Consider the following 24,373-nt stretch of genomic DNA (forward strand, 5'->3'; position numbering starts at 1 on the left):
TTTTTTTCATTATGTTGGTGTGTGCACACACTTATAAATTACGCTGACTGGAGAATAGACACTGGAGGAGGAATATATTTGTGGTTTTAATCATCTGCAGCATATAAACACACTCACAAACACAAACACTGACTCAGCAATAATTATGTTTGGGACTGTAATGATCTTGATGAGCAGTGATTAAAATGTGCAAGCCTAATCATATGGCTCAAGATGTTTAAAAAATGGAAATGCCAACCTTGATGAGGAGAAGGACGCCACTGAGCTTCTGGCGAGCCAGCTTCGGTGGCCCTCAGAACTAAAAAGTTGAATATGGCTGGGTGTTCTGGGAAGAAAGATATGAGGGAGGGGAAAAAAGGAAGTTTAATATCAAGAGCGGGGTTTTCTTTCCCATGTACCTGTGCTCTACATTTGTAAAGAATAATAAATTTGGTTGTTTCTTTACAGTTCTTCTCTATTCATTGTCAATTAGAGATAAAGAAAGAATTCACCTTAAAATGCCAATTCTGTTATATTTACTCACTTTCATGTCATCCCAAACCAAACAGCAGAAATCTTTGAAGGACTGCTATGCAACTATTGCCACACAATGAGCTGTCAAGCTCCAAATAATAACCAAAAAGCTGTAGTCAACATGATTTGTATGCTATATACCATATAATTCTTAAGCTTTTTTGAGGTAAAGACTGAACGTTTAGAAAACATTAACTCAGATTAGTCATCTTTACCAAAGCTTTCATCATCCCAAATCCAAATTCCAAAAAGGTGCATTAGAAGCTTCGCCGCTGATTCTTTTGTGTGTAGCAATCAAACATGGCATATCATTTCTGAATTTGTACGAAAATGAATGCAAACTTGGTCTAGACGTTAGCTTTAGGGCAGGATTATCAGTGAATATTGAGTTTTGAATTATGAATAATCAGTAAATAAGGTCTGATTACCATTTCCTCTGGCAGATAATAACACTTGTGTGACGTTTTTCTTTTGACTTTTTTGGAGCTTGAAAGTTTCTAGTCTTGCCATTGTTGTGAGGGAAGAGCACTGAAACAACACGAGTGTGAGTAAATAATTTTAATTTCCGTGTAAACTTTCCTTGCTTGACACAAGTGGGCACATTATTTTATTCATTCTGTTTAAAGATACTTTAACACTAATGATTCAAGAGATGCTTTCTCTGGTTCATTAGGTTTGTATGCATGATCTTACCTGGGAAATCTGGAAAATCATCCAGCCACCTTCGGATAAGCAGGGCTTGGGATAGTTTAAACCCGAGCAGATGCCAAGGAGGAAGCAAACCCCCTGTAACACTATCTACTTGTGTCCACTGTCACATGACTCTCACAGATCCGCTGTCTGTCACCTCTACTGAATCAGCGTATGGGAATACTGATCTGCTCATCAAGTTTTAATATTGTGTCATGCCTACTTCCTGTCAGAGTTGATGTTTAGTTTATTTTTGTCTGACTTGTGTCTTGACGTCCTGAACTTATTTAGTTTCCTATTTCTTAAGTTGAACTCAGCACAGCATCTTTATAATGCTGCATTAGGACTAAATGAAGAAGATGTGTTGTCTGAACACGCGCTACTGCCACATGGTATCATGAGGAATTAACAGGTTAGTGAGGTGCAGAGTTACATGTGTCCCTTGGTCTTATAAGACAATCTTTAACTGAATCTTTTTTTTCAGAAAAAAAAGAAAAGAAAAGTTGCATGTGTGTGTTGGTTATGTGTGTGAAGTGATGTTGAGCATGTTCCGAGCCCTCACCCTTGTGGTCTTGATCTTGTTCCCAGAGGAACACATCCAGCCGGAGTTGTCTGGTAGTGTCTTACACTCCTCTCCCTCCAGACACGGCTCCATCTCACACCACCACTTCCCAATCACGATGGAGGCTGGAGACACACACGCACACACAAGAGAAATTTCAACAAGTTTCAAACGTGGACAAATTAAAAGTAGTGTACAGCGTTTTTTTTTTTTATTGAACAGTAATAGAGTGCATGAAAAATATTGGCCGATAATCAATGCACTGATTTGCAAAGCTTGTCAGTTAACAACGGCTCTGTATAGTTATAGCTGCTCTATGTGAAATCACGCACGTAATGGAATTTACAGCTGATTAGAGAACCGGCTTTACTGACGAGATGCGCAATAAATATCGGCCGATATTTATCATGCACCCCTAAACAGTAATGTGCAATGTCCTTTTTGGGAAAATACTACAAGTGATTTGTTTTGTTTAAAAATCTTATAAATGTTTGCATAATTTGCATAATACCTATATTAATATCTTGTTCAAAACAATCACTTCAGCAAAGTCTTTACTTTTTTAGTTTAGTCTTAGTTTATTTTGACTGAATACTTTTTGTTTAATAAATAAACTGTCATTAAAATGTTAATAAAAAAAAATACAAAAAACTAAATATTTAAAAGACAAATATTTGGAAAAGATTGAAAAGAGATCCCAAAATAATTTATGATTTCACAGTACCGTAATGCAAATATGTGTGTGTGTGTTTGTGTGTGTGTATATATTTTAAATCATTAGAAATGTAAAATTTTAACATTTTGAATACAAATTAACAAAATCCACTTTAAGGTTCAGTTTGAGGAAAGTGTTTTTTGTGCCAATCAAATGATCTAGAGGAGAATAAATTCAAAATCTTGTCTTTCAACTTGGTGCAACCTTTAGTGTTGCACCCTATATCTGATTTATTAAATAAATCTTTAACAATGTGACAATTCTTGGCTTTTTAGACTTTAAACCGTTAACCAGGACTATTCTAAACCATCCTAATCATGGGTTATCTTGTCTCATGCTATTAATAAATAAATTCTAGACATTCATTCTTCATCAATTCTTATTTGCATATTTATGAGGTCAATCACATTGACTGAACTAGCCAACGAGTATGTGGACCGGTTTTATTTGATTGTCCGTCTGTGGAAATGTCACCATGTAAATCCACTATGCCATGTTTTGCTTTTACCTGATGAAGCATGTGAAAGTTTCTGTGACTGAACAAAGAGCCTGAATATTTAATAAGGCAAGCACTCTTTAGTTACAATTGGTAAAGTGATAACTCAGGTTAAAGTGAAAAGTGAAAAGCCACATATTTTACCTTGATATTACACTGAATTAAAAAGGCATTCAGTATATTCTGACATAAATATTCACTGAATAACATTTGCTGAATAGTTTCTCTCAGGCTAAAAGCAAATGAAAAAAAATCCCACTTGTAATCAGCATGGGTTTTGAGTATGTATTTGTGTGTGTATGTGTCAGGGAGAATTCACTGCTACACACAACTGAGGGAGGAGGAAGAGAGGAAGACACGTGGTGATGACAGAAATGGAGGCTGCCTCGAGTCAATGTGTTTTCCCTCGACGAAACGAGCTCTAGAAATGTTTTCCGTAGTTTTAGTGTAGCTTCTATTTCAAACCGATACACTAACAGCATACTGGGAAATCATTTCAATGGACATATTTTTTTTAACTAAAACACAGTTTTAAGACATGAAAGGTGTTTTTTTAAAATCAAAATTTGGAAAACTATTTTTTGCTGCTCTGGTCATACAAACACTGCTCCGGGTGTGTGTTCATGGTGTGTGTTCACTGCTGTGTGTGTGAGTGCACTTTGGATGGGTTAAATGCAGAGCTCAGATATTGAGTATGGGTCACCATACTTGGCTGTATGTCACGTCACTTCAAATATGTAGTTTAAACATTTAATTCCTTCAGACATCAACAATTCTCTAGCTGCTAGTGTGCTCTTGTAGCTACTGATAAAAAAAACAAAAACATTTAAATCAATCCACGTCAAATAATAGTGTATATTTCAGCTCACATTGTTCATGTTACCTACTTCATTTTATTTTATGATCATAAGGTAAAATTTAGAACAAACCTGAAATGTTCCTTTCCTTACATATATATATAAAAAAAGAAAAAAAAAACCCTTTTCAAATTGAAATTTGTCTTGCTGTTCTAAACTTATATGACTTACTTCCTTCTACACACAAAATAGCACATTTTGAAAAACGGTAGTTACTATTTACTTCTATTGTACCGACACACATCCCAAAATATCTTTCTTTTAATTTAACAGAATAAAGTAAGTCACACAGGTTTGGAACAAAATGATGTGTAAATGATGACGGATGTATCATTTCTTTAGGTCTGTCGACCAACAAACCTATTTTTTATTACTGTTCTTGTTCTGCCGCAGTGAAGAGGATTTTCTGAGGTAAATTTTTGGGATTTGAAGGTTAAAAGTCCAACTTAGATTTCATTATTCTGTACACTATCTTTGCTGTCTGTCACCAAGGTTAAAAGGTAAAAATTAATCAATATAAAGTCTTAGCTCAATAATCGCTCACTACTGAGCTAAATCCCAGCAGAACCTGACTCCTTTCTCCTCACAAACAGACTCTAAGCCCTCTGCTTTACATCCTTCAGATTTTAACAGCTGGTTTTCAGTCTTTTTGAAACCCTTATTCTACTTTTCTCACTTTTCTGTGAAAGCCTGAATCACAGCTTGCACTTTCAGTATAGGTGTGCAAGTGAGAAAGCCCGGGTTACATCCGAGATCCAGCAATTTGTTAAAATATAAATATAATCTCCATTATATGTTGTTTGTGGAGAAAAAAAAGCAATCCTTGAATGTCAGCATTGTGGTGCACAAGTGAACCAATTATAATTTTTTCTCTTTACTATAATAAACATGAATAAAAATCAAGAGTTACATCTTACATTATTACTGATCTGTTATATTTTGTCTCAATTATGTTTGAATAAATCAGTACAGCTAACATGTTAATGTGTTTCTGGGTCAAAACTACTGAAAATGACAGAGCAGTTCACATAATTATTTATCTAAAGATAAATAGATACAGATTGCGATTTGACCATGCCACCTTCTGTAGATTCAACAGATATGCAAACTCTGACTGTGCTATCTGTCCCATAACTCTTCACTCTCATGTGTGGTGCACACACTAGCCCAGGGTTCATTAAACACTAAACTCCCTCCGGTCTGAACGGAATGGAGAGTGATGACCACAGACTCTTCCTACTCCTTTTCCTGCCGCTTTTCTGTACAGCTCAGTTTTACTGTGTACCATCTTAATCACAGAGCAATTAGCGGTCAGCAGGGGTGTATACATGTTATTCCTAGGTTAAAGATAGGATTTTGTTGTTGTTCAGGACGAATTCCTGAAATTACTCATCCACGGAAGAGATGAGATATTAGTTTTGTTATCATAGTCCGTCTTGTCCGTCATGTTTCAACACCCGAGTGGTCAAACTTAGCGATACTGTGTAAAATAGATCTGAAGTGCAGAATGACACACTTTACATGAAATGCTGCAATTTTTTTTTTTTTGGAGAGCAGATATTGCACAGGTGTTTTGCCACAGGGTGCTTGTTCTCATATTTAATGTTCCTGAGCTCATACATTGAGAGGAACCAAAAAGCCTCTTTTTTTATTACCAGGCAGTCAAAGATTGATATTCAGATACTCTAAATGTTGAAGCCATTTGAAAAATAGTGAAGTAATACCTGCAAAAGGCAAAAAGCAAAAAAGAGACAAAGAAATCAATTCCAAAGAAGAGAGCAATGATGGAATCACCGAAACCCAGATTCAAACTCTGGCCTGTGAAATGTGAGACTTTTTTTGTAAAAAAAAAAAAGAAAAAGAGATTTGTATTCAGGGCACTCAGGCTCTGTCTGAGCAGAATTTTCAGGACAACACCTGTATAACATGGCTATTTGGAAGATACATACATTTGAAGAAACATCAGTAAGTTCTGGTCCTTGGATTTGAAGGGCTGAGCATGTTCCAAAAGAGCTGATTAACAGTAACACTGCGACTCTTTCTGCAGTTTACATCCATTAGCTAGTAGGAGGCAACAAATGACTTCACAAGCGAGTCACTGAATCATCCATTCAGCTGATTCTTGGAATCACGCACCGATTCCTAAAAAAAAAAAAAAAAGATTTATTTAACTGACAAAACAAGTCCATGGTCTGTCCCAATAAAAGCGAATGTATGCAGCAAGAAAAAGGTATTCTACTCATTTGGTAGTAAAACATAAGTGATATTGGTAGAAATCGCAGGAAACATCTTAACTTTGGGCCACTTATCATGTGTATGATTTTATGAACGAGTCACTGAATCATTCACTCATCAGATTCACTGATTCATCCAGGAACCAAGTATATTCAGTTGTTGCTTGGGCAGTTACTTTTTCTGTCTTTGTAACTATTTTTGATGGTAGAGCAAAAATATCTAAAATTAACTAGACACATCTGTCTAAAATAGAATTTACTCCGTATTCATGAAACTTTATTTCATTAAACCGTTTCATAAAAACAACACACACTCTCTGCTTTGTTTTTTTCACCCAAATGAAGGCTAATTATACAATTCTACATGATTTTATTTATACACCTACCTTTTCTAATGTATACTTATACTAAGTGTTCATGATTAAACAGGTTTACACAAAACATGAGCAACATAACAGGTTTTCTACTATTCTGTAATACTCTAGAAGACACTTCCAGCACTTATTGCCAGTCCTTAAATGTGTGGATACAGCAGAGCCAAAGTGAGACAAATGGTCTGATGTCTACCGCACCAGCGTTTGACCCGTCTGACAGATGGCCTGCACTCTCCCTTTCCATCCCAAACTTGGCAAGAGAGCTCACGAGAGAGGACACCAGGGTCAGTGCTTTTGCTCTCAGACTTTTATCTGTCTGGATTCATGCCAGACCCCGTTCAGGTGACCTTCTCAGTCTGAAGACAGCCCTTTCTCAACAGGGCCTTGCTCCTTATATGGTTTATTTCGGCATCTCGCCCTCTTCTGGGTCAACTGGCCATCGGAAAGTCACAACTCCAGCAACTTTTTTTGCCATCGTAGCCTCAGCAGGACGGTGTTTGCTCCCAAGAGAGGGCAAGAGAAAGTGGATTACTGGAGCAGAGCAGGACCCATGGGGCCCAGGTCTCACTTTCCTGGTCATCTGTCTTCTTAGAGTCGCTTCTGAGCAGAAGTGTAGGTAGAGGTAGGCTGATTTAAATGTCAGTTTTTCCGGTTTGTGTTGTAATGGCTTGTGGTTGCGTTTGCTGAAGGTCCTTGATCATCATACTGTAAGTACTGGATGATTGGGAGCAGGTGTGGACCTTGTGACGTGCTTGTAGATCTGTGACCTCGAGCAGCACGCAGGTTGGCAGCACTGTCAGGTAACAGATAATGTCGTTTGTTGCTCGAGATTAAATAAATCAAGCTGTCAAAGGGTCTTTCATTAACATCACACTATGTTGTCTATCATTGATATCAAGTGACACACACACACACACACACACACACACACACACACACACACACACACACACACACACAAATGGTCTTTCAAAAGCAAAACTGAGAGTGACAGAGTATCCATCAATCATCTGTGAAAGGAAGCACCTTGAGAAACCATAAGAAGAGATTCAACACATGGCATAGTTAAATGGTTTCACTGAAGAATATATATATCTTTCTTAAATGTTACATAATTCTCATGTTAAATAAATTTATAAAGTTTTTTTAATATTAATAAAGCTAATTAAAAAAAAAACTAAAACAAATAAATAATACATTCACATTCATGTCACTGTTTGTGTATTACATTTTATGGTTTTGTTGCATGGTTTCACTAAAAATGTGAAAAAAAATTGGCAAAAAGTTTCTCACATGGTGTTCGAGCAAGTTTTAATAAATACATAATATTAATAAATTAGCAAAAAAAAAAATATTCGTTCATATTAGTTTGTCTACTGACATATATTTTACACAATAAATGTATATAGTTTGTGCGTATTAATACAACTTAAAGAGATAAAGATAACACACTCATTATACATTTAACTAAAGTCTTCTGTATAAACTGCATTACTTAAATGTGCAAATATTTTGCATTAATTTAAACATTGTAATTGCTTTAAAAATTAATTATAAATGATAAAATTGTATTAGTTTTAATATTTTATTGTATTATTTTAAATTGAATTAATTATAAGTGTAAAATATACCCAACTGTGAAGTATTACACCCAAATAATAATGGCAATTACAGCACCTAAAAGAGTCTCATTTTGGCACACCCATGTAGCTTTGAATTTTTATAAGAAAACACCAGGGACTCCGGGATGGATTCAGCACCACACCGTTTTCTCGACGTCACTCAATCGATCACTTCCAGAGGAGATTAGGAGCACTAAGCAATTACACTTTAAGTTGTCGTGCTTTTCTTGCAGGTGTTAATTCACAGCGCCGGGGTCCGGATCGATACATCAGTGCAGATAATGGCCAGCCCCCTCTGGTCCCGCCTCCTGCTGTCCTCAACGTCATCAAAGTGAAGAATGAACTCACTCTTTAAATCCACTTCAACCACTCTTTCTTTCTTTTCCTGCCCAGAGAAACGGTCTGGTAATGACCTGATTGATTAAATAAGGCCTTTGCTGGGCTCTTAGTGAGGATAGAATGACTGTTTTCTTTTTTGAGTAGGCGCAGGAAACGGTCGCAATAAAGCTGGATAAGGTGAGAGGGCGAGCCGAACGGCTCTAATGAACCTGGGGTGTAATTAACGGGGAGCCCAGACCAGGTCTCCTTCTGAGGGTCAGAGAAGGCCGACCTTGGAAGGGATGGAGTGCCATTAGTCGCCATTAGTGTTTTACATAGAGGAAGAAGTGTGGCTTGATTAGACATTCAAAGAGCAGCGTAAGGCCTCTCAATCATGACCCTGTCAAAGCTCTCCACTCTTAATGAAGAGACCTCAGAGTCCTCAGCCTTTCTTCAAAGTGAGCTTCACCATACAGTATGTGTGTGTTCTTCTTCAAAACTTTCAATAAATGCGCAAAATAATGCCTGATTATATATAGGCTCAGAAGATTCTCAACACATGAATGAGACTTTTTGGTTGCACTTTATTTTACAGTACATGTGCTTACATGTACTTATAGTGAACTTACAGTGTATTTATCTAAGAAAGTTCTGGTAATACAAGGTAACTACACTGGGTAGGGTTAGGTTTAAGGGTAGGCTCAGGTTAGTACCTAGTTATGACATAGTTATTGTAATTACTATAATATGCACATAGTATGTACATGGGGAACATGACTGTAAAATAAAGTGCTACCGACTTTTTTTGATACTTTCTTTCCTGTATTTGTCTGCTTCATACCGGCATAGGAAGTTTGGACAAGGCCATATTGAAGGCTCATCCCTCAATAGCTGGAAGGTTTTAGTTACAGCCATGGATTTGTTAATTGCTAGTCAGCTGCAAGTGGTATTAGGGAAAGGACATTCTCATTTAAGAGAGTCCAAAAATCACACTGTGTGAAATGAAGAAACAATTTTGTCTCAACTGAGGTTGCAATTACAAGATGGAAAAATTGGAGTTATGAGACATAAAGTTGCAAGAGTAAAGAAGTTGCAACATTAATAGTAATAGTAATAGCCATTTAATAGCAAATATTAAATGGTTGCATTCATGAGAAAATCTTAAATTTTACAAAATAAAAAAATTTAAATACAATAAAGTGGCAATTGTTGTTGCATATTTGACATAAATTCCCAAATGTAATATATAAAGCTGCAATTGTGAAATATAATATCACAATCATGAAAAATTATGTTGCAGTTACAAGGTAAATTATAATTATTTTTTTTCGCAACTGTGAGAAATAGTTGCGTTTATGAGACAAATAAGGTCAAATTCATCAGATAAAAGGCTGCCGTTGTGAAAAAAAATCACAACTGTTTGATATACAATACAGTTACAACTGTGATACATGAAGTGGCTACTGTAATTGTCCAAGACCTATTCATCTGTACAATATAAACTCACAATTTTGAAAACGTTGTAGAAGGCTAAAATTCTACAACTGTGATCTATGGTCACAATTAATTGGAATAAAGTCACTAATTACATTAGTATTCCTAGCCTTTAAAAAAATAAAAATACATTCTCAGAGTCAGAAAAGTGTTTGTATTAGAGACATAAAGACAGAGCGAGAGCGAGAGCGAGAGAGAGAGAGAGAGAGAGAGAGAGAGAGAGAGAGAGATCTAGAAAGAGCAAGCAAGTGGAAAAATGAAAGGCTTTGTTTATTGGTGCAGAGCTGCTCTAATCGTGACCCGTCCTCTCTGCGGGCACCTGACTCACAGGTAGAGCTGTTTCAGAGTTCTTCTGCCCAGGTGCTCAGAGAAATGTGTGCTCATGGATTCTGACAGCTCCGTGCTTGCAGGGTGCCACTGATGTTCATTATTTCAGACTTCCATCGGACGCCTAGCAGTCACAATACTGCCTCTGTCTCATATGAGCACTAAGCGCTGTATTAAAACATCATTATTAAGGTGAGAAGCGAATGACACCATAAATATGCAATTAATCTTCAGAACTGGGGCAAAGTTTAATTGCGATTAAACAAACAGACAGAATATGCAAATGTGGAAACATTATGAGAGTGGTTCTAATTATGAAGTTACACATAATGGTAATTAAAAAGCTTGCATCCCGCAATGCCCTTGCTGGTTTTCATAGTGGCACACATCACTGCTTCTGATTGGGCTCGTGTAAGAAGTCTTGCAATCTTATTGCACATGTCTGGAGGAGCATACATACATACGTAATCTCATGCATTTTAGTGGGTATTGATCAGCTATGTTTATGAAGTCATTTTGCTCACTTGAAGTGTATCTAGTTCGTGTGTGTTCTGCAGGGCTTTTATCAAATGCACCATGACAACCTGTCATGCTCTGCATTAAAGGCCCCCAGCAAAACAGAAGGGCTCATTCTACATCAGTGATGTTTACGGAAAGAGTGTGTGTGTGAATGTCTGTACAACACAGAGAGACGAGGAAAGAGGATGGAAAACAGCTTGAAAAAAAAAAAAAACGAACGAATGTAAAAGTGGAAACGGCAGCGGACTTTCAGACAATATTAACATTAGCGAAAGATGAAACATATCTGAGATTGTGTTTTTTGTGCTTATGACCCTGTAAAATTGGGTCTAAAGATGGGTTATTTAATCCCTGTGTTTGTGAACAGCCCCATATGTGTGTATGTGGTGAATAAACCCAGCATTTGACATGTTAAAAGGAATGTTCTTTACTAAGAGTCTTGTTGGGCCTGACATAACTGGGACGTATTCTCCTTGTCAAAGCTAATAATCAATTCCCATGCTGGGATAATCTGACAGCGTACTCCCACTAACTGTGCCACTGTCTCTATGCACACAGCTTCATATCTCCCAAAACAATCATTCTCCAATCTAACACAAAATTAGCTAATCTGTGCCTTCACTGCCTGTTCAAATTAAATATATTAAGCTTAGATATCATCAACTATTTCAGCACAGAGAACTCAATATTTTAGGTTTGTTTACCCTTCAGGTGGAAAAAGTTGGTAATTTTTTAATAAAAGAAGCACTGTTCCTGTGAGAATTTTGAACTAAGTGGATTTTCAATGCAGTGGCCAAAAAACAAATCAACAAAAAGAGCTTTGATTATAAAGTTGCATTATTATACTGTGTAAATGATATGGAATTATTTTCCCCTTACTCTAAAACATGTATTAGCTAGACTAGGGCACAGAAACATGGGCATGATTATTGTAGTGAGATTTTATTTCTGATTTGACATGTAAACAGAAAAAGTCCTGTTGAAATAAAAACTGTTTAACCATTCTAAAATGGTTTGCTGGACTCCCACCCTAGACAAGCTTGTGTTTAGCCTGGGGAAAGAACCATCTTAGGTCTGTTTAAGGAGTTTAAGTTTCAGAGATTTAATGAAAAAGCAGCTCATGAAAATAAATAAGCAAATTTTTCTCTCTCTCCATATGTTTTTTTATTGCTTACCCTTCAGATGGGAAAAGGAGGTAATTTCCTAATATATATATATATATATATATATATATATATATATATATATATATATATATATATATATATATATATATAACATTTTCAAGGACATGGGAAGCTCCTTCCCATGAGATCGGCCTTTTTGAAGGAGTGCACTTCTTTGGTTTGCTGGATGTAGATGGTGGTGAAAAGTGCCAAAGAGACCACTTAAAACCAGCTTTGGTTGGTTGAAGATATTTTTTCATTACTTAGTTACAGAAATTTAACACAAATATAACTAATATTACTAGCAAATGAACAGTAATTTGTGGCGTCCCTGTCTGTTTGAATGAGATATTTTTTTTAAAAGTTTTTCAGAACACAACTCCAACATCCAAACAAATGCTTATAAGATTTTATAATAAAAAAAAAAAAGCCCAAAAAAGCCCTCCAAACCAGGAAATTCTACCAGGAAACAGAGCAGTTAAGTACAGCAAACCATATTAGGATGTTTTAGGATTAAATAGCAAAAATTACATGAAACAAAATGAGTTCATTTGCAGCTTCCCTACCTGTTTGAATTAGATCTATTAAACATATTATGTTTTTCGGTACATAGAATTTAATATTTTTTTTGTTTGTTTACCCTTCAGGTGATAGGAGAAGGAGAATGTGTGTTTTTGCTATTCCACTAATAACTCTGCCTAAACGACTTCTAAAAAGTCAGATGACAGGAGGGCGACGGCTCTCCAAATTTAGCCACTCTCTCTTTGGCACGCGTGAAGGATGTGAACCCCATGCACACTCGCTGACAGATTTTAGTAGGGCGACAAAAATTGTGTGAGTGTGTGTGTGTGTGTGTGTAATAGAGAGAGAAAGGTGGTGACAAACAGCGTGTGTGCTTTAAATGTGTGTGGGGTGTGACTATGTGCATAAGCGCGCTCGTGTGTGACAGCAGCTGTGTGTTTGAGTCTGTCCCCCCAGGTCCTCCCTCAGGTCTCCATCAGGCTCAGCCGACAAAGTCGTTACTCATAAAGACAGTATTATTATCAAGCAGAAGATGAGTGTATATCCAGGCCAGAGCACACATGAGGGAAGCGGGAACTTCCTCCACAACTCTATAACCACTCGACTGTCTCGATTTCATGGAGAAGAAACCGAACAAGTCTTCATTAATCAGCATATACGCTCACTCAAACACTCCTGCAGCTGTTTATGTGTATTACTCTGATGTATAATAACATTGTGTTGGTTTACACAAAAGACCAGACGTGATACACAGGTCTGTGTTCAGACAACATAATGCAAATGAGTTTAGCATTAATGTGGCATCAAACACTGGAAAACAAGTATTGCATGTAACTTGGAAACAGCTCATTTCTGGAACACCATTTTGGCTATTCCTTAATAGGTTAAAAATAAAATGAAAATGTAAGATTATTTTCTCTGCTTGTAGTATCCTACTTTACTGAGGTACTTTGTTTTTTATTGTATGCATCTGTGTAGTCTGAATTCAATCCAATCCAGTCCTCCCTCAAAATTCGGTCTCCATTAGGACTTTTAATAGTAAGCAATTATATACATATTTTGGTTTTTGTTATCTATTAGTTAATAAAGACATAATTTCCCATAATATCTACACCATACACATGTAACATGAGCCAAGTTGGCCATGTCATGTGACCTACAGTACAATGCTTCACTTCCTATTAGGATAATAAAGTGTTCTTCAGAACCTCAGAGGAATCATTAGCGCATCTGGGAACTTTTTGTCCACTGTACACTGTGTGTCCACAATACATATTTCACATACTGTTATTTAAACCTGCTATATAGTAGGAAGTACTCACATTTGGATGCAGTGTTTGATTGGTATATTGACCTGACTTATGAGCATTCTGTACCATACCATCATGACAACCATAGTCTAAATGTCACCTTAAACATGTGGTAATCAAAATCCTACTCTTATCACACACACAAAGGACGCATATTTTTAATATGGTGACTCATATGTATGAGGACCATATGTAGATGGCGACTGCATCCAGATACTCAACCCCTCGCACATCACTGCCCAGTGGTCTGTCAAGTCCATTCTTTATCTCACCTGCCCACATAACAAGCTGTCTGGCTTGATCGATACACTAGCAGATGTGCGGGACCCGGCCCTCCCTGCAGGACATGCGCACGGAGGCATGAAGTGTGAATCTTTCTTTATGCTATTTCACAGATCACATCAGTATGCTGCGAAGAGATGCACGGCTAAAGCTCTAGTGCATCGTACCACCTAGAGTTTGGCATTCAGTACGATCTGTTGTGGAACAGGGCGGTGAAATCACCATATTGAAAGTATTCAAAAGACAAACGAGTGGAATCTGAAGCTTAAAAAAAAAAAAAAAACTTCTGAGGAATGGAGAAAGTGATGTAGCATATAAAAGTGACCTTTCAAACACTTTTGTATTCTTTTGGTGGAAGGGAACTCAAGTAAAATACTAATTTACTGTCGTAAAAGTATTACAACAACCCCTTCTAATGAACCTGTTTGACTACTCTAGGAAATTCCATGAGCACAAATCTTAATGTTTAAGCATATGACAATTGCTCTGTGTATAAGGCAAGGTTAAAAAAGAAATGATTGATTCAGTCAGTGTGGAAGAGCTTGACTGGTCTGCAGAAAGCCATGTCCTGATCCCAGTTGAACACCTCTGGTGTTAGGGGTGCTACCGATCACTATCAGCCGATAATCGCTTTGGGATGTTTGACAGGCGATCTCTAAAGTTTGATAAAGGCTAACGATGCGTCTGTCCGGCACAGGTGAAACAATTATAATGCTGAAGGTGAGGTACAATTCATATGTCACATTTGGTTTTAATTCTTGCCAGTGTTTAAACCATTCAGCACTCGCACACTCTCCTTGAGACCGTGCACTCATGCACATTTGCAGCGCACACACCTGGTTCAAATTAATCTGTTTGCAGTGCATATACGGCGCATATTTTTTCCTTGGGTGTGCACAGTAAATATGATGTCATCATGGTGTTGCCGGAAGTTCGCTTTGAGTGTGCTCGAACTCATTTTGCGTGGCATTTTTGTAACTTTCCGCGCAGCCCCTCCATTCCAAGATGATATATATGAGTTCAGGGCAATTCTAGCCAAACATGCACATCTGTTAAGAAGCAGTTTAATGTTACGTTTTTTTTTTTTTTTTTTTTTGATGCTTTGATGGAAAATGTAGTGTCATATGTAGTGTTTTTTTTTTTTTTTTTGCATACTCTTTCTAAGGCTTTTTATTTGAAGTTCAACACATAAGCTATGGCTATTTGGATAGGTTTAAAGGAAAAGAGCACTTTTAGATAAACAAGGTAATAATAGTGAAAAGATTGAAATCTATGAAAGATTGTATTATTGGACTGCGTAAAAAAATAGAGCTCATGAAATCAGCCTTGTGCTGTGTAAGATATTGTGCAACAATTGCACAATCGTCAAAACAAAAATGTAGTGCATGATCAAAAATTAAGATGAGATAAATATACATTTGTGAAAAATGCCCCCCCCCAAAAGCCCCCCTCCACCCCTCTAATTAAAAAAACTCCTCTCACAAGAGTCACCTGAAAGAGGAATTAATTTTTCAAAAATGAAATTTAGGCCCTGAATAAATGTTTAAAAATCATGATTGGATCATCACTATAGTGAAAGTGACATGACATTTAGCCAAGTATGGTGACCCATACTCAGAATTAGTGCTCTGCATTTAACCCATCCAAAGTGCACCACACAGCAGAGAACACACACAAACCATGAACACACACCCAGAACGGTGCTTCGGTGCCCAGGGAGCAGTTGGGGGTTTCGGTGCCTTGCTCAAGGGCACCTCAGTTTTGGTTATGCCAGCCCGAGACTCGAACCCACAACCCTAGGGTTAGGAATCAAACTCTCTAACCACTAGGCCATGACTTCTGACTTCTATAAATAATTCTACATGATAAAAAGAAGGCTTTAAAAAGATAAATCAGTGACACACACACACACACACACACACACACAGACACAGACACACACATATAGTAGAGTAAGTGATACATGTTAATATAACATACATTCATACATATATTTGTTTTACATCTTAAGCCTCAGACTTAAAGATTAGGTTGAGCTCTAATCGTGACACACGAAAAAAAAAAGTATATGTACATATATTTCTTCAAAATATTTATTTATGTGTTAGCACAGGGTTATCTTGATTTAGTGGAGAGGTCATGTGGGACCCTTGGCATTTGCATCAAATTTGAATAAATCCTCTAAAATGCCATCAAGGTGACAGCTGAAGCGAAATGTCATCTGAAGAAAGCTTTGAAAATCTGTTATTCCAAATTATGCTTGTCTAAACTTATAATGAGCATTCGTTTTTGCATATTCCTACGCTCACAAAGGAATTGTAAAAGCACTTTTTTCCACCTGCTGCAGCTTCAAAAAGAAAAAGGAACAACAATAAATTTGTGATTCATGCCGTTTGCATCAGTGTTCATTTTTGTCATAGTTTTTGTCTTTTATAGCCTGTTTTGAGATGCTATTCATTTCAATGTAAGATAATTTGAGATAACATCAGATATCTTCATTGGAGAAAGCTTTTTCATTTTTTCATAACATTTACCTAAAAATGTCTTGCATCCTATCATGAAAAGGCATCCAAACTGGTTTTGCACTTAACTGGTGCTACATTTTAGGTAAGGTGATATTTTTTTGACTGTGATGATGCTGTGAATTCAGATCTGGATTCCTACCGTCTACACAAGAGGGTTTGTTCCGTGTTGTTCCGGCCACTTTTCCCGGTAAACAAGAGCACTTGACAGTCTGGGAACGCTCCTCAATGCGGTTCTTGTTGCAACATCGGTGTGCTGCAATGACCTCACATGTCCCTCCCTCTGTGGATACAAAAACACATGTACATCAGTGGCACATATGACATACTTTCCCTTGGACAAACATTAAAGATGCACATATTTGATGAAATACCCATTTCAGCAATGCACACCTGAGGTACAAGCACATCAGTGACAAGTGAGGCAGTGGAAGACATGAAACATGAATGCAGTCAGTAAGGAAGGTTTGATTTGAACCGTCATCCTCACCCAAAACCTGTCTCACAAAAAAACTGAAGAGCAGCAAATACTCAAATTACAGTCATACTTGTTTGAGAATGCAGATGTTCTATATTTTCATGTAAATGGTGTAAAAGGGTTTTACACAAATACAATGTCACATAGATTTCAAGACAATGGTACAATTAAGAAGCTCAGGCTAAGCTAAATGTTTCATTGCCCCTATCACATTAAAGTACCATATACCATTTCAAATATTGAATAAATGAAACTATACAAGCAACAAACACAATTAATTTAATTTATATTCTGTTCAGAAATCTTGTGTTTTTCCACTTTTTACCCCTTGTTGATAATCAACCAGTATTTATCAATAAGATACAGCTTCTTTTCAACAATTACATAAAAAAGACAGACACGCGATGGGGGAAATATCAAAAAATTAGATGGGAACACAGAACATATTTTCCACAAATATCAAGATAATTTTATGCAATCAGAAAAAGGATTTTGGAGAGTGTGTGTGTTTTAGACATATTTACTTAAATCCATGAGATGAAAAAGGCAATCAAATAAAAAAAAATGGAAGCCACAGCTCCTTAATTAGATTAACTTCCAAAGTCATCAGTTAAATAAGCATTAGAGCAAATGGCCCTTGTAAAAAGCCTCTAAAGAGAAAATTATAGGCTCTTCTGCAGACTCTTACTGCTAGGCTTTCTGTGTAATTACCATGTATTCTTTCTTTTCTTTGCATTGCAAATCACCCTTGAAGAATTTTGATTATCTTATCTAAATGACAAGCCTTTTACCCTTGTGTGATGTAAGCAAGGGCTTTTATATGGAGGGTGTAGTCATGGTTTAGACAAAGTGGAGACATATAGCACTGTATGACATTGATGTGACTAAATAGGCAAGACTCATTCTTGATAAAAGGCCTTGAGACAGTGCAATTATGAAGTCCTCACAGTCATTATCATACTCCCTGCCCTTTAACACACACACTTTACAGGATATTTGGAGCTACATGATATGCGCTGCAGCAAAGTGGACCCCATTGTGACAAAAAGAGGGGAAAAAAAGAAAGGGAACAGACCAGAATGCGCAAAAAGCTACTAGTGGGTCACCATAACAATAGAGAGCACCCTGAGGAGAGCTGGGGGATTGATGAGAGGTAATGGTTTCCCCCTCGAACAGCGGGCTCACAGCTCTGCACCAACCCCAAGACAGGAAAGAACAAGGGAACAGAGGAGGACAGGAGTGCAGGCAAGAGGGAGGGAAGGAGGCAGGCAGCTCCCTCGCTGGGCCGGGCCGGGCCGGTCGGTTGAGTAATGACAGAGCTGTTGGAAGTGCCCCTCTCACACAATTATAAAGCGGCCAGGTAATTCAGCCAGTGGGGTTGCTGCAGCGAAGCCCTCCATCAGATGCTCCCCTTTCCCCAACACCCATGGAAACCCTCTTTATCTTCCCCTGACAGCTGTCCACCCGTCCGCTCCCACATCCCTCAATTACACCAGAGCTCATGCGAGGACATACCAGAGAAATTGCCCCATACCATACTGAATGGTGTGAGATCATACGAAGAAGAAAAATGAGGAGGAGTGCCCCATTCCCCACCGTTTCGACAGTCAGTGTTGCTTACCGGCTGATAAATTATTTTTTTGTCAGTATTGGTGGAAGCATTTTAGATATACATCTACCGTTGTTAGACATTATTAAATGTAATTGGTATTGGGCAATACAGTTGTGAGACAATTTTAAATCAATACTAGAGAAAGAGGAAATTACAGTGTCTTCATGCTTGATCTCTCTGAACCTCAAATCTTTTTTCAAGACCTTGCTTCAGGGATTGAGGGAGCAATGGAAAACGAACAGTGCTAGGCCTGATGGCCATTGCTGCGCTATTATCAGTCCTCATGTTTGAGCTGGAGGCATCCATTTGTCCGAGCGTGTTCGGCAACACGTACGTCTAGTTTTGACCCCGCATTAAAACATCAAACCCAACACACTGACAGGATTACGCTCAAAACACCATTCATGCTATTCATGACAGCTCACTCTGGACCTATTACTGCTGTGCTCTTCATAAACTTGATAATATCCCTGCATTCACAGGAGAACTCGAAACCACAAAACACCTTCACAAATCCCTCTGGATTCCATTTAACCCCTGTTAACGGCATGTAATGTCTTTATCGACTGCTTTTAGTACTTTACTATTTCAGAATTCCTCCTTTCTAAGGCCGTTTTCTGGATGAGATTCCCATACTCGTTCAGTCATAGTGAATCATAGCTCCCCGTGGTGTTTTTTTAGGAGGTGGACGTCTAATACAGCAGCAATTCAATCCTAGTCATTATTGTGGAACGTGGAGTTCCATGAAGATGGGAATGGCTTGTCCATTCTTTATGGCTCTGTCCTATACTGAAAGCTTTAAAATCCATGCTGTAGTTCATTGATGAATATTTTCATCTTGGATTTTGAGTGTCCAGAGCACGAGCTGACACACAAAATGAAAAACTGTGGACCACTACAACATTCACAAACAAATGGCCGTTAATATCTGCATGATATTCTGACAAAGCATTTACATGCTGGAGGTAATTTTCCGTTTTAGCTTCTTCTCAGCCATAAGTATTTGAGAGCAAAGGAAGAGTATAACAAGCCTTAAACACACCAAACTGCTTAAACTGTCGAGATAACCACCACCGCAATTCAACTCAGAATCAGCATCAACACCACACGTCAAAGCACTTAAAGTAGGATGTGTTTCTGAATCGAAATTCCTATGAACCAATGAGTGTGTTCTATAATTTTAGGAACAGTGAAAGAACATCCAGAACCCAAGCACAGAACAAGCCTTTTCTATACATGACCTGACCTAAAAAGCTCTTCTTTAACCTATAGAAGTTAGGCCATGACACTGACATACGTTGTACTATATAAAACACAAAATATGAGCATAAACATAACATAATTTTTTTATTTAATTCAGTGGATGAGAGAAAAGACATAATATATTAGGTTACAACACAAATATAAATACAACAATAAAAACATTAAACAAAACAGTAGCTTAAAGAAAAAGCATAATGTCACTTTCTAAATGAAAAAAAGCTAAACTTAAAACAGGAAAATGAAATGGAAAAAAATAACAAATATGTTTCAGTGGCTTAAAGAAGAAGCGCAGTGACACAAAAGTAACAAAAATCTTATACAAGAGTAACAAAAAGGGGTTATGCAACAGAAAAATTAACTAAATATTTTAGTGATTTACAAAAATAGCATAACACTTTTTAAATGATAGGAAAAATTAAGAAAAACATTTAGAATTAAGCATAAACCAAAATATAAATACAAATTAAAAAAAAAAAAAAAATCTTTCCATGGCTTACAGAAAAGGCACACTTTCTAAATGAAAGTGAAATAAAAGTATATGATATAAATATAACTTGGAATAAAATATACAAATAAAATTGACTACATAAAATAGGAATATAAAATAGGAAAAAACTGAGAATGGATGACATTTCAAAGGTAAATAAAACATTCTTGCTTGTATTACTGCAAAATGTACATAAAAAGTTTTATCTAAATGCATATAAAGAATTATAATAACACTAAATAAGAAAATAAAGTCTACTACATAGAAATGAAGTATACAACAAAATAGGAATATGAAATAGAAAAATAAACAAAACTTTTTCCAAACAAAATAATATAAAACAAACAGGCTATTCAAAATAAAATAGGAGTATAAAATAATAAAGATACAATTACATTTATACATTAGGTCACTGATCAAACTTGCTTGGGCAAGACTGGGGTAACTGGGTCTAGATGAAACATTGAATCGATTTGTGCTACTTTAGGATTGATTGTCCCAATGTTTACAGAAGCGTTTGGCATATGTTTAACGTGTTACCACATTTCAGCATCTTGATCTAAACAACTGGCCCTCAAATCTCTCCTTGTCCAAAACGGTTTCTGTTATTAATCTTGCACTTGCCCAGAGATAAATCAGACTGCAAAGAACATTTACAGAGCACATTTATCAAGTGATAATAAAAAAAACGTTCAGTATATCTGTTTTATGTGCACGTCCCTGGCTGAAATCACAAACCATGTGACACTGAAAGGCCTATTTTCTCACATGGCATCTCATTGAGTCTGACTGTAATGACTTGAGGTGAGTCTAATGGAAGCTAATAATAGGTTTAGCAGTCTTTCATCGGGATTTAATGCTTTTTACATCTTGTGGCAGCAGACGTGTGTGTGTGCGGTTGTGTTTGCTGGTTTAATCTGTATGTGTGTGATGGTGAAAGATCAAGAGTGAGGCCAGAGAAGCAGCTTTTTGCACAGCCATCAGACAGGTGAACATTAAACCATCCTGCACTGGCAGTGGCACCATCTGTGCTCCGAGTGAGAGCAGGGGTAATGATACCTCCGGACGGTGAGCTAGTGTAATGCAGAGTTTCTTAGAGGACAAATGGCCATTCCAGCCCTTCTGCTGAGGCTAAACTCATTCACACCATGTTTCAGTTATCTACAGGTAATCACTACTCCATTACCTGTGTGTGAAAGAGAGTATGGGCAGCCTCATGAAAGAGATTTTGAGAGATAGTTCATACCAAACCACATATTTGAAGAATTATTTTTGGACACAACAAAAAGTATAAATAAATAAGTAAAAAAATGTATAATATATATATATATATATATATATATATATATATATATATATATATATATATATATATATATATATATATATATATATATACACATATATTATAATTTTTTTTACTTATTTATATAAAATACAAAGTGATGTAATGGTCTACTGATTTAAAAGAATAGTTCACAAATGAAAAATTTGAAAATCTGTGTGTTTTTGGAAAACAATTTCTTTTTTAAGAGGTTTAAACTTTAAATTATTTCTTCTGGCAAAAATACCTGGCTATACTCCATAATTACGCTTCTTCCAAAAACTTCATCCCCTGTTGTCCTCTCTCATGAAAATCTACTGATATGTTTGTTTACAACAGTTTATTTTCACTTGTGCTTAATTTGTGCATATTTCTCTACTGAATCAGATGAGATTACTCTTTCACTGTAGAAAGCAATATTATGGATAGAGGACTTTTATTTTAGCTGGGAGCAATGTTTTGAAGTTAAAATTTTACAAACACAGCTTTTCACAAGACTTTAATTGATGGACTGGAGTCGTGTGGATTACTTGTGGATTATTTATGTTTTTTATCAGCTGTTTGCACTCTCATTCTGACGGCACCCATTCACTGCAGAGGATTTATGGTAGTAAAAGTGATGTAATGTTACATTTTTACAAATCTGTTCCGATGAACAAACAAACTCATCTATATGTTGGATGGTCTAGTTGTGCAAATTTTCATTTTTGGGTGAATTATTCCTTTAAGTAAATTTTAAAAAGCTTGTTACCAGTAAAATTAACTTGTTTCTTGTTTCTCTTTCGCTTTCTCTCTCTCTCTCTCTCTCTCCCCTGAGGTTATGTTAGGGGTGGGTCACATCAATCAGAGCAACTCTTGCCATTCTCCCATCAGGCCTTTCTAGACCTGAGGTCATTACAGTAGCGCACATAGAGATTACCTTTAAGAGAATCAATGCTTTAGTGTTTTTGGTGAGTCAAAGGCTAATTAAAAGTTTGGTAATGGAGGAGTGTGGAATGGAGCAGTGGAGCAAAGGGTTCAGAATAAAACAGCTCTGACACACTTTACTCCAAGAAACTTCCTCTTGCTGCCCACATGATGTTTATTTATGTATGTGGATACAGACAGTAACAAATAAAGAGAGTGTAAAACATTATGATCCATAACTATTAATAGCCAACCTCAAAAGTAAGACTGGGACTAGTTGCCACTCTTTATTCCATTTAATAATAATAGTCTATTTTCTAAATAAATTTTACACACCAAAATAAATAAAAATAAATAATGTTTTTCTAATAAATGCATCCTGGTCTCTACTAGAAACATCTTATACAAATATGTACATTAAATCCAAGTTATTAGTACATGACATTCTCCTGTAATAATACTATATATCATTTTAAGCTGGTGTGGTTCAGTGATAACAAGAAAAATACATGAAAAGCTCGATAACAGAAAAAGACGTGTGAATGTTCTTTTGACTCGTTTTCACCTTGCAGTGACGGGAATACAGGGTGTCATACCTGACAATCTGATGCAGCATGCACACCTGTGATTTTTAACAAGGACAATTCCCTGAGTCTCATATCCATCCCAGCATTAACAGCGTTCATGATAGGGCTCTTAATGTATAGAGTTCAAGAGAGGGGGGGCTTGACAGAGCTGGAGAGAAGATGCTCTGATTGGAAATTACTCTAGTGTGGAGATGCACTCATTCTCAAATGGCACACGTTAAACTCTAATGTACTGCACAGGCAAAGCACACAACAGTGCAGCTAACCCAGACTAATTCACAGTTTCCATCAAACATGGCTTAATTACAGCGCAGCCTAGAGGAAAGCAAGCTATAAATGCTCATATTTTCTGAAGTTTGCAAACTATTTAATCTTCAACAAATTCTTTCTCTCTTGCCAGTCAGAACCCAGAAGGGACCTGTGCTCAAACTAAACAAACAAATCAACAAGAACAAGATAAATGGAAGTATTCCATCAGTCTGGATCCAAGAATGAAAAGTAATTATAATCATTTGTTTATTTGTTTCTGTGAATTCTCAAAAAGGTTGATAGTGAAACTAAAAATACATAAAAAATGCTTATTAATCCCAAAAGGTATTTATTATGGTAAATATAATGTGTATATGTGTATATAATTTAGCATCACTTTCCTCTCTTTCTCTCTATATATTTATTTAAAAAAATAATGCATTTCATGTAAATATATAGATATTAAATATATAAATATAAACACTTACTGTATAAATACTGCATATAAATATATACTTTTGTGTATTTTTTCAGCATTACATTTCTGGCTATATTTCTTTAAACAAATATTAATTTAAATATATTGATAGTTTAATAAAACTCCATATAATTTATATGCAGTTTAAATTAGGCAATTATATGTCAAACAATGACCGGATATAATTGTGGCTGAGATAATCTGTTCTTAAGTCAGATATTTCTAGGTCAGAAGTACCGTTTCATAATGTATTTCCATTCCTTTCAGTAAAACCAGCTCAGTCTGTTTCAATAATGCACTCAGAGGCTTCTCTTATTGATTAGCATCAGAAATTAAAATCAGCAACACATCTCCCTACAACATGCTTCATCAAAGGGAATATGAACCAGCTGTTATAATGCATTTATGTTTAATAGCTCCAGCTTTCAAGGCTGGCAGTCGAAACTTAACTTCTCATCTTGAAAAC

General features: G+C 36.5%; 1 protein-coding gene across 1 annotated transcript; it reads right to left on the minus strand.

Moving 5' to 3' along the window:
* Window positions 1-238: 238 nt before the first annotated feature.
* LOC113081009 (protein FAM19A1) lies at window positions 239-16,901 on the minus strand. Its single transcript, XM_026253075.1, has 4 exons — window positions 16,898-16,901; window positions 16,666-16,815; window positions 1,766-1,890; window positions 239-325 (listed from the first exon to the last, which is right to left on the minus strand). Exons 1-4 carry the CDS (start codon window positions 16,899-16,901, stop codon window positions 299-301), a joined length of 306 nt encoding a protein of 101 aa, XP_026108860.1. The 3' UTR covers window positions 239-298.
* Window positions 16,902-24,373: the final 7,472 nt, after the last annotated feature.

This window comes from Carassius auratus, unplaced genomic scaffold (genome assembly GCF_003368295.1).
Source record: "Carassius auratus strain Wakin unplaced genomic scaffold, ASM336829v1 scaf_tig00032795, whole genome shotgun sequence".
In the NCBI taxonomy this organism is placed as follows: Eukaryota; Metazoa; Chordata; class Actinopteri; order Cypriniformes; family Cyprinidae; genus Carassius; species Carassius auratus.

Coding starts and splice junctions, on each gene's coding strand:
- LOC113081009 (XM_026253075.1), bottom strand. Junction 1,891..16,665: donor CAAACCCTCTTGTGTAGACG/GTAGGAATCCAG, acceptor GTGTGTCTCCAG/CCTCCATCGTGATTGGGAAG. Junction 326..1,765: donor ACAAGATCAAGACCACAAGG/GTGAGGGCTCGG, acceptor CTTTCTTCCCAG/AACACCCAGCCATATTCAAC.